Here is an 11688-nt window from a genome sequence, read left to right as displayed (position 1 = left end):
TATATATATATATATCCCTTTATAAAGCAAAGCCTCCCAGACCATTGGGGTTTTGGTTTATAACACTAAGCTTCACCCCAACCCCTCACTCAGGTTTTCCTACTAACTAACTCAGCAAAAAGAACATAAATGAAAAGAGCTAGGATGCTTTAATACTATTTGTTTGAAATTCTTGTTGTCCACGTATTATGATTTATTGACTTGTTGATGCACGTAAACTGGGTACAATTTGCTGCCAGCTCTATGTTAAATGGTGATCAAGGCTTTTACAAAAGAATTGAACAAAAATTTTTAAGAACTTTGAGGGAAAAAAAAAAGTGCTAGGAGAATTTATCTGACCTTCCTTGGCGACTAGATTTGTCTCCAGACAGGACAGCTATCTCGTCTTTCAGGCCTTGGATCTGTTTCTCATACACCCCGTACGCCTCTGTGTCCCGCTGGTCTGTGTTCTGCCTGGTCAAACCCTTCTGCTCAGTTCTGTACTGCTCTTGGTGCCTAGGTGCAGAGCTCCTTTGGCGGGCAGCCTCCTGGGCTTGAAGGGATTTAAGCCTGAATAGTGGGGGTTGGGGGAGAAAAAGACAGGGAAGGGAAAAGGAGAGGAGGGAAGGGAGGGGAGGGGAGGGGAGGGGAGGGGACAGAGGGAGGGAGGGAGGAAAGAGAAAGCAGGGACAGGGAAGGGAAGAAAAGGGTGATAAGCAAGAATTGATGTGCTTAACATCATTAGTTGTGACTCAGTATGCCATTATTGCACTAGAAAACTGCTGGAAATACACATGAACAAACACAAAGCAGAGAGGAACAGAACTGCCAGAGTCAAGGTCTTGGTACACATCTGCAGCTTGTGTGGGAAAAGGTTCCTAAAGAAAGAACACTCAGCCCGGGGAGATAGCTCAGGGGCATAAGCACCTGCCTGGCAAGCTCAAGGTCCTGAGTTTGATCCCCAGTACCAAAAAAAGAAAGAATACTCATTCAGGTTCCCTAGGAAAAATAGTGTGGACCTACAGTCATACAGTCCACGGCACACTGGAGTCTTCTCAACTTCACAAAACTCTGAAAACATTTGACCTTCAAAACCTACACCAGAACTGGTCTAAGATATAATCTCCTACCCTCAATAGTTCTCTGAGCACATGGCTTTGCAGGGAGGGGAGTGGATCTATGAAAATAATATAGCACAGAAAAAAATTTTTAGAAATAAAAATAGTGTTCTGATTATAATCCAAAGAGGCATGGCCACCATAGAACAGAAGCAGAAGTGATAAGGAACACACTGTGATGAAAATGGCAACGGTATAAAATGAAAAGGTAAGAGGTAAATTAAGAAAAATGCAGAGAAGCTAAAAATACAATGGGATCAAAAGCTATACTAAGGGCCAGGGAGATGGCTCAGTGGAATAAGCACTTCCCTGGCAAGCGCAAGGGCCTGAGTTCAATCCCCGGTTCTGAAAAAAAAAAAAAAAGCTATACTAAAAAACAGTAAAGAACTGAACAGGAGCTATGGGAATCAATGAGAAATATGACTGGTGAATTTGAGAAAGTACCAAATAGAAAATAGAAATTAAGATGATGTTGAGGGAGAAGGCAGAGGTCAGCAATAGAACTGTGTTCCAAGATAAGATCTATAGGTCTTCCTGAAGAAATCAAAACAGCAGGCACATATATGAAAATGTGGGTGTCCGTTGGCATGGGGGGATCATAATTAAGATCAAAGAAGGTTCAGACTTAAAGGATCTGTTACTTCTTCTTCTAGAAACTAGTCTTCAGGAAATAATACGAAATTTAAACTAAAATGTTCCACAATGCTGATTCCAGCTTTGAAAATTAGTGTCGAAGTAAATACTCAAATAAGTGAAATATCCAAATAATGAAAAATCATGAATCCATCCAAAACTAAGTTCTGCAGTATTTTCTCCTTAGTGATAGAAGAAGCTAATGTCAATGAAAAGGTAAGATCCAAACATTTATCCTTATATATATTATTCTCTATTCTTTACTCTTTTTGACATATTAATTAGAAGGAATATCAAATGGTAACAGTAACTATCCTTAGAAAGATGAAAAGATTTTTAGATTCCTTTTAACTATCTTGTCAATAGTAGATAGATAGTATGTTTGTAGTATGAAAAATATGTAAGACATTAATTAAAAATATTGCTACCTTTTCTCTTTGATTGAGACCAGATTCTTTCGTGTAGTAATGGGACACCAGAAAAGTTAAACTCAACAATTAATCAGCAGGCTGCAATAATCCTATCATTTTTTTCTTACTGCTTTTTTAGCTGATTTATTTCCTCCTCTGCAGCCAAAAGGGATATGGCCGAGCTCTTCTTGGTTTCTTCAAGAGCCTTTCCAGTTTCAGCCAGACTGTAAAAGAAATCAGTAACTAAAGACAGATTTTTCAAAATTGGCAGGCTTTCCAAATCAAGGCATGGGTTCTCTTGGGAATTTCTGGCATATGATATAAATTCAACATAAACAAAATCAAATTATAAGACATCTGCATCTAATCAACCAATCATGCAAATATTGTGGTGGATGTTATGCAACAACACTCCAGCAGGCTTTGTCCATGTCAAACACGAAGAAATCACCAAACTACTACCCTTCAAAGATTATTAATAAGTATTAATGTTGGAATATAAAAGATAAGAAAATGTGTTTGATTCCTCCTTCTCAGCCTCCTAATTCATCTACTCTAACTGTACTTAATCTCTAGGTGCCTCTCCACATACAATATCCATTTTTTTCAGGAATATACCAATATCCATTCTCATTGTCGTGCATTCCAGGGCTGCACTTGCCTAATTTTTTCCAGACTTCCTAAATGTAAAAAACGTGTTTGCCCACCTATAACAAAAGCCTGCCAGAATCACACTGGCTACACGTACTTCCTACCTTTCTACCTCTGACTTCTACCTGCTACTAAGCTAAATTCAGTTAGTTTTCCACATAGCTGCTGCCACTGTGAGTTTCACGAAAACTGTCGTAGGCATTCCTAATAAGGCAGCTATTGTTTCTTTAGGTCTCTCTAAATTTAAAGATAAATGGATAAAATGAAGTTGCCCTTTACAATGAGACCACATGGGCATTATTTCTTTGACCTGCCCCCGCCATGTCCAGGTGCTTTCACCACAGCAGGCCTGAGGTGAAATCCTGCTACAGCTTAGACCTTACTGTCTGCCCAAAGCCCATGTATTGAAAGCTTGGTCCACAGTTGAAGGCACTATTACAGACAGCTAAGTGACATAAAAATTAGTACACATTCAAAAAAAATAGACCCTCAAAGAAGTCAGCACAAAGATAAACCAATCAGAACTATGGCTGGATCCTCATCTAAACGCCAGGCCTTCAGATAAAGATGCAATGGCCAGGCTTACAACTCCCTAAGGAATAAACAGTAATTTGGAATTATAATGTAATTAGCACCACCTGGCCCAGAAAGTCCAGATGGGCTTCAGTCGTCCACGTGAGTGGCCAGAGCATCTGGGCCTGTCCCTTCTCCGACCTGCCTCTGTTCTTCCTACATACCCTTGCCACATGCCCCACTTGTCTACTGGACCAATATTAGCTACGTAGCTATACTTGTGATCCTCTAGGTTTACTATAGTTGCATCTGCGTTGTACCTACGTTGGGACTTTGCTGTACAAATCATCCTTACAGAGCCAGGTATGGTGGCTCACGCCTACCCTCCCAACGCTCGGGAGGCCCAGGCAGGTGGCCTGATGTGAGTTCAGCACTAATCTGAGAGACATGGCAGGTTTAAAGCAGCTCGAAATACACAGTCAGACCCTATCTCTATGATAAAAACGTAGAAACTAAACGACTCTCACAAAGAGCTTTGGTGGCCACCTATTCAGGACCTCTCCTGGAAATCCAGAAGCTCTTCTATTATTTCCAGTAAAACTCTAACTCGTCCTTTGTTGTTGTTGTTTTTGCAATGTATTAACTATTTTTTAATTAGCTTTATTGAGAAACAAATAGCAATGAGACAGTTTCAAAACCGATTAGTGGGATAGTTTCAATAATTAATACACTGCATATTGTTGTCTTCTTAATGGTTATTCATAGTACAAGATGCAGACATGATATCCTGTCCACAAACACTATTAGAACAAATCTTTCTATTCATTGAATTAAGAGAAAGTAGTTGTATATCTATCCTAACTATTTTGAATATGCAGATACAAAATGGTCCTTCATTTGTATCTCCTTTTCTTGTTTAGTTTGGTCAAAGAAGGGTATTCCATTGTCATTTAAATATTATAGGTGCATGAATTCAGCAAAATATTCCAATATAGTCCAGTAGTCCATAATAGTAGTGGTTTATCCATAGGACTGGCAATGTCAGAAGTTATTGACTTGAGACTTTTACAGTTCAGCATATTAATATGGCTTTACTTTTTATACCTCATTTTTATACTTTTCTGCTGGATGGTTAAGACCAAGATAAAGCAAGACCTACATAACAAGAAATGTAACTTTTATATCTGACAAGGTCAGTCAAATCCCCTCAGGATTTATTCTGAAACCCTGTACCACAGTTCGTAGATCCTTTGCCAGTGTCAGTCATGTGGATGAATCATGGCCATTGCTTGACCAATTTGCTCTCTGTGAAAACCTGAGAGAATGTTTTCTCTCCATGTGACTCTCCTTAGGCACACTCCACATCATCAAGCACTTTCCTCTGTGGCCCCATAATCTCCTTGATCAGTAAATTTGGGACACAACTGAGTTACAGGATGTTACAGTACAGGTTCTCCTGTGTCCTGAGTCCTTACTGACCTTTAAAGCTTAGGGCCAAAATGTTGGCTGTCCTTGTAGCCCTTCTTTTTCTCTAATTTTTGGTCTGCAAACTTAGTCTGTTAACCCGCCAGAAAAGGAGTTTAACGATATTATTACCCTCTAACATAGGCAGTTGAGCTTAACCTCACTGTCTGTCTGAATATCAAACATAACCTCTTCCTTTGGTTCTCAACTTCATTCCTCAATATTATGAGACCACGAATGTGGCACACTTGATATCTAACAGGCCAGGAGTGTCTTCTATTTCCACCAAGATTTCTCTGTATGTTCCCAGCATGATACTTAGCCTTGACACAAGGCCAAGTAAGGCCAAGTGACCAAAGTGACCACGGACTGAAACCATTGGCCAAAATAAGCTTTCTTCCTCTTTATTAAATTATCTTGAGTATTTTGTCACTATAGTGGAAATCTATCACAAACCTTCACCTGCGTAGTGAAACAGATTGAAAAACAATGGGGTAAAAGGTTGCTATTAATTTCCTAGATCACAGCCAATCAGAAGACACCCCAAATTGTATCTCACCCACCCTCCTCCGCCAATCCACATGCTGCCCTGATTTCAAGCACAGGCTCTTCCTTTCTCCTCAACTGTCACATCTATCTCACTGCATTTTCACTGTAAAGTACCTGAGAGTAAGCATTTGATTTTGTCTTTACTCCAGCAATGAACACACAAGGTCTTGCTAAAAATGAAAGATGAAAGAATAAATAAAATGTCTGCAAAGTAGCAACAAGTTTAAAGAATGGTTGCTGAACTTGAAACCAAGGTGATTTCATTCAAATATGAGTATGTATTGATTGCTTTTAAGTAGATATGAGAAAACGAATGTTTTATCCAAAATGAACTATAGAAATGAAAAAAAAGCAAAGAAAATGGATCAAGAAAGAAAGGAAAACATGAACAGGAACATGTATTTTTTTCCTCCTGACACACAGTATATACTCATGAGCACACATACATATAAAACAAACATACACACTAACTTCACTTGCCTGGATGACATATAGAGAAGAGGAAGTGAAGTATCTTCATGTGCCAAGAATTGTTTTAATCAAGGTAATATTCTTTTTTTTTTTAAGGTAATATACTTTAGTTCACTATTTTGTTGTGAATTTATTTATTCATAATGCAAGTGATTGAGCACTTACTTTGGCCCTCAGAATTCTGGACATAAGATAGCATCGATGTGGCAATGCTAGATGGTGGACACTTTTCTAGTCTTCTGGGGGAGGTGGACCATCAATAAGCAGACCTGCAAACAGGTCTGTTTGGTAACGTTCCTGTATGTGTAATTGCTCATAGGAGAAAAAGCAGATCACTATGAAAGAGAATTAGAGAAATGAAGAAAGTCTTCTCAATCTAAGATGGTCACAGATTCTGACCATCACATTCAAGCGGAGACATGGAGCACAATAAAGTGTCAGTTATGCAAAGAGCCTGGGACACTTGGATGTCCTTTCAGGCCAACAGCACAGGCACCAAAGCACAAGCTCCAAGATGTGGGAGGGTCCCAGAGAATGACATGAGATGAGAGAGGAGTGGAGGCAGGGCCAGGTCAGGCAGGACACTGAGAGCCATGACAAGGAAGCCAGACCTGTTTTCTAAGTACAGCAGGAAGATACAACAGCTTTCAACCCAGGAGAGGGTTGATTTAGTAAGACGCACCTTGTGTATATTTGCTATGTGGAAACAAGTTGATGTTGATCAAGAATGGAAGCAGGGAAGCTGGAAGCTGGAAGACAGCTATGTTGTGCAAAATACCAGAGATATCATGGACATGACAGCTTTGAACTAGGGCAGTGGCAGTGGAGGAAAGAGAAAGGGACAGGTATGAAAGAAGCTTTGGAAGGAGATCCGCTGCACATTCCAGTAAACTGGATACGGGAGATGAGGGAAAACCACATTCACAACCAGAACCTAGATATGAAATCTGGAAGTCTTTCCTTGTCTAGGGTCTTTTTAAACCTGTACAGACCTGTCCTCTCATCAGATCTTTACAATGGAAATGAGCAGAATCAAACTAGTCTCCACAAAGTTCCAGCCGGAGAACTCGTTGTCCAGACTGCTCATTCCAGGGCAGGCAGTACATGGCCTTAAGAGACAAGGAAAGTAAGAGCAAAGAGGGAGCTGGCTGCCCCAAAGTCTGCGAACAGATCCTACCCCTTAGGACACAGTAAACAGAAATAGGAAGTAAGAAGCACAGTGGGTTACAACTCAGGAAATTCAGAGGAAAGCAGCAAGCTCCGTGGTGTATGCAACCCTGAGGTGATTCTAGGAAGGGGATATGTATGTTCAGTAACACCTCAGTCATCCAACAGCTCTAAACTCAAACTTTCCACCACTCAAACAGCAAAATTCAAAACCATGTGCTCAACGTAGGTACCTCTGCTCAGTGGTGGAACTAGACCTACACTGGCAGTGAGGCAAGCGTCACGTCTCACCGCAGACGCGAGGGGGCGCTGCTGCGGTCTAAGTACACTCACGCAGACAACGCGCAGTGTTCATTAAGTGCATGTGTTCATTAAAGCTCTCAGCAGTGTGCTTTTCTTCACTTTATTTGCCTAAAATATCATAACCATGGCTCCAAAGGAAGTTAGTGATACCAGCAGTAAAGCTAAGAGGAAAACCACATAGAGCTAAAGAAGAAATCCGTGTGAAATTTGTTTAAATCCTAGAAAAATGAATTTCTAAGTGTGATCTGAGGGCCTCAGAACCAATTATTTGGTACTCCGTTATTTCTTATGGGAAAAATATATTTGGTTCTTAAATTTTGCAGTGTTTAAATACAAATAGGGGCCAAACTGAATTCAACAGAGTTATCACTGTATATAGATCAAGCACACACATAAATCATAAAGCAAATGAATAGGAAGTTGTATGTTGATAGGACTAGTCTTACAAATTTTCTGAGATAATTTCCAAACGTGTTTTTAAAAGAGCATGCATTCACAAAAGTTTCTTGGACCCTGGTGCCCCTCGTGGGAAACAACAAAGTTACTATAACGAGAGAGGGAAGTGGGAAAGCCTGGTCCCTAGCAGCACAAACATAGGTCTGGACCAGCAAAGTCCTGAAGCCCTGCTTCATAACCAGGGTGGGGGCTGGACCCTTATGGGGTCCACAGCAGTTACCAGCTGGCATCCCAGGAAACCTACCAGACAAGGCACAGCTCAGGAACCATCAGCACATGGGCACACACGTGGAACCCAGCCTGCAGGAACGGACAGAGCATCACAAAGCCAAACGCCTCACCGCAGCACAAAGAGAATATGCAGGTCATTATCCTGCATGCCAGTATCAACAAGGATCAGAGGAAAGGAGTCCCCATGAAAGGACAAAAGCAGCTTGGAAGGGAAGCATGCATGCGGAGTTGATCGTACCTTTTGCCTGACGTGGACTCCTACCTACAAGTGGGCAAATGAAAGGATCAACTGACATGGGTCAAAATTTGTAGAGATTCAGGGAAACTACACTCTGCGTGTTATAGCTGGACATGTTGGCTGCTGCAACTGCATGACTGGCTCAATGAGTGTGACTCCAGTTGGAAATATGGATGAGTAGTTGTGGAAGTGTAGCACACACAAAATCTCTGGAGTAAAATACAAATATGGCGAGTCTTTACATTTTTTAGAATTATATTACAGTAAAAGATATATTGCCATTTGCCCTTTTCAAAATATTCCCCTCACTTCAAACATGCTCATCTTTATAGTTCCTATTATTCTCTGGAGCAGCTCTGGAAGCCCTTCTTCATGAGGATCATTATTAACTGGAGTGTCATGGCTGCCTTGACATCCTGAATCTATGAAAAATATTTACTTTCCATGGTCATTTTAACTTTGGAAAAAGAGTCAAATGTCAATGGTGCGGGGCCAGGGAGATAGCTCAGTAGAATAAGCGCTTGCCTGGCAAGTGCAAGGGCCTGACTTCAATCTCCAGTTCTGCCTAAATAAACAAATAAATAAATGTCAATGATGCTAGATTCAGTGAATGAGGTCACACTATAATATTTTTACAAGTTTGCCTTTCCCTTTGGTGGTACTTGGTAGCTGCATTCACATATTTTTTATCATGCCTCAAAAAGACTCATAAAAGAGAACTTCCAGATTGGCTTTGTGTAACAAATGTAGATGGGGGTAAGGGAACAGGAGAGTTTTCCATCACTACATTTTCATTTGCTGCATGCATTTGAGAAGGAAATCTGTATTAGTTTTGTTATCAGGCAAAATGAACAGATACTTTCCTTGTGGGGAGAGGAAAGGAAATCTCATCAGAAAACAAGGCAGAGCTCCACTCAATGTTGTGTCTCAAGCCCAAATTCACTCAGACTTCCTCGCTGCCCGCCTCATGCAGCACAGCTGTAATAGCAGGAATGCCTTGTTGAGTGATTTCTTTCTTTTTTTCTTTCCTTTCCAGTGCTGGGGATTTAACCAGAGCCTTATGCAGATTAGGCAAGTAAGTATTCCATCACTGAGCTATACCCCCAACCCCTTATCTTGAGACACAGACTTATAAGTGATGCAGGCTGGCCTTGAACTTGCCATCTTCCTGCCTCAGCCTCTCCTCCTGAGTAGCTGGGATTATGGGCATGCACTACCATGCCTGGTCATACTGAGAAACTTTTCTTAAGTACTAGGTGTCAAATGAAGTTTCACCTGTATTTGTCTTTCTCAAGGACACCTGCAGTTTTCTTTGCAATAATTCCATAATATTGCTACCCTGCCTCTGCCCCAAGCATACATTTAATATCTCTTGTTGCCTAGCACTGCTTAATGTTTTTACATACATTTTCATACTGAATAACAATTCCAAAATACTAAGTGGTTTATTTAAAAAAAAAAAAAAAAGGATTCTCTCAGTGAGGCATAAGTCCTTAACAGAATATAATACACAGGTGCCCACTGCTTCCTCTTACTTTCGCTCTCCTGCCTCTTAATTGCCTCATTTACCTGACCCTTACCCTGTGCTATGGTTGGTATCTTGATGGCCCCGCAAGCCTCCCGTGCCCAAAGGTGGGGAGAGCAGGGTGGGCGTGACCCAAAAGGTTGTATCTCCCTCCCCAATGTTGCCCTTCACTCTCTCTGAGCTCCCTGGTGGCTGAGAAGTGAGTGGTTGTCCTCTGCCACACTGCCCTGCCTGGAAGCCCCCCAGCTACAGGCTGCAATCTCTAGTAGACTAAATCTCTGCTTCTTAAAACCCAGGAGCTGGGGGTTGTGTGTCAGTGATGAGAAAAGTGACACAGACAGCTTCTGAATCCTTCCCATTCTGTATGTTTTTACAATTTTTCTTCCTCATCAATAGATTCTCAACTATCAATCTTTACTTGTTCATAAATGTAAGTTGATAAGGAGCCCATGGAGGAGACAGAGCTCCACAGCAGGAGCCTAAGGGCCAGAGATCACAGAATAACATACACATCCTGCGCCCAGACTCAGACGCTGACTCTCAGCTCTCACGGACACATACGCACACACACACGCACGCACGCACACACGCATGCATACACACCACGTTACTTAGCAACATGATTTTCCTCCCAGATTTAGAACAATTCTTTTTGGAAAAGATAACTTGCATTCCTCTTACTCGTCTTGGACCTGGTTGATTTGATTACGGGTGGCGCTCAAGCTGGCGCTTAACTGTTCTATGTCTTGATCCCGAAGACTCTGCTCTTTCGGTCGGTCTCTATCAAACGTGTCCTAGAAAGATACACAAATCAAAAACAGTCCATATGAGGACCTGATGGATTGCAAAATACTGTTCTGAATAAAAAGTCAGGAACAAAACAGCACGTAATATATGGCTCCATTTACATAAAGCGCAAAATTAATCTAGAAGGACAGAAATCGGAAGAGCAGCTGCCCAGAGGGCGTCACAAGGAATACTCTGGAATGATGGAAATGTTTATCTCTCAGTAAGGGCACAGGTTACATGGACACAGGGATCCACCAAAAACCAACAAACAGCCAGTGGGTTTTGCTGTATAGAGATAACTTGACTTTTAAGACTTTCAAATAGTATCCTACATCTCTCTACCTGAGGTAACAGCCATGATGAGTGAAAATCTGAGAAACATCCAAGCTCCTCAGGGGAAAGAAAGTGCGTACTGACAACTGACGCCTACAGAGCGCTTACCATGTTCCTCTGCGAGGAATTTGGCAGGCTTATTACATTTCACTCTTACAGTGACCCTATTAGTAGGTCATCCAAATCACTGTCCCCTCTCAGCCATTAAGGAAAACCAGTACAGAAGGTTAAACCCCCACCCAGTACCATGGGGGAGGGACTGGTTTTCTGTCCAGTGATCTACACGCAGGAATCCTTTGGCCACTGTCTTATAAGATCCTCTTGCTTTCCTACTCTAACTGCTTCAGCATTAGAATTTATATAAATCAATTTAAACATTTAAAAGTAAAGTTACTGGACCTGAGTGTGGTAACACACAACTATAACCCCAGTACATGGTAAGCTGAGGCAGAAGGGTTGCTGCTTTTGAGGCCAATCTGGACTACACAGTGAGTTTAAGACCATAAAGCCCCCATATAACTACATAGCAAAACTCATCTCAAAAAAACAAAGGAAGGGGCTGGGTAGATGGCTCAGTGGAATAAGTGCTTCCCTGGCAAGCACAAGGGCCTGAGTTCAATCCCCGGCTCTGCCAAAAAAAAAAGGAATAAAAAAAATAGCAAAAAAGGAAGTTACTGGTTGCTATTGTTTGGATATGGATAGGTTTGAGTGAGTCTCTCAAGGTCTATGTGTTAGAAGTTTGTTCCCGGGGGATGACAAGGTAAGAGTTGATGTGGGGGCTGGGGATATGGCTCAGTAGAATAAATGCTTCTCTGGCAAGCACAAGGGCCTGAGTTCAATCCCTGGTTCTGCCAAAAA

General features: G+C 41.4%; 1 protein-coding gene across 5 annotated transcripts in view; it reads right to left on the bottom strand.

The window, feature by feature from the left end:
* Spata18 (spermatogenesis associated 18) overlaps positions 1-11688 on the bottom strand; it is a 42893-nt gene that overhangs the window by 13660 nt on the left and 17545 nt on the right. For 2 of the 5 annotated variants that reach the window (XM_023710862.1, XM_023710863.1), the window contains exons 4-6: positions 10390-10502; positions 2269-2364; positions 340-549 (exon numbers count right to left, since the gene is read on the bottom strand). In XM_023710862.1, the coding sequence (XP_023566630.1) occupies positions 340-549; positions 2269-2364; positions 10390-10502 (419 nt within the window). The remainder of the gene's footprint in view (positions 1-339; positions 550-2268; positions 2365-10389; positions 10503-11688) is intronic. The other 3 variants (XM_023710865.1, XM_023710864.1, XM_023710866.1) reach the window with 3 other exon arrangements.

Source organism: Octodon degus, unplaced genomic scaffold (genome assembly GCF_000260255.1).
Source record: "Octodon degus isolate 3935 unplaced genomic scaffold, OctDeg1.0 scaffold00019, whole genome shotgun sequence".
In the NCBI taxonomy this organism is placed as follows: domain Eukaryota; kingdom Metazoa; phylum Chordata; class Mammalia; order Rodentia; family Octodontidae; genus Octodon; species Octodon degus.
The sequence above is the reverse complement of the archived record's forward strand: the minus strand, read 5'-3'. Positions and strand labels throughout refer to the sequence as shown.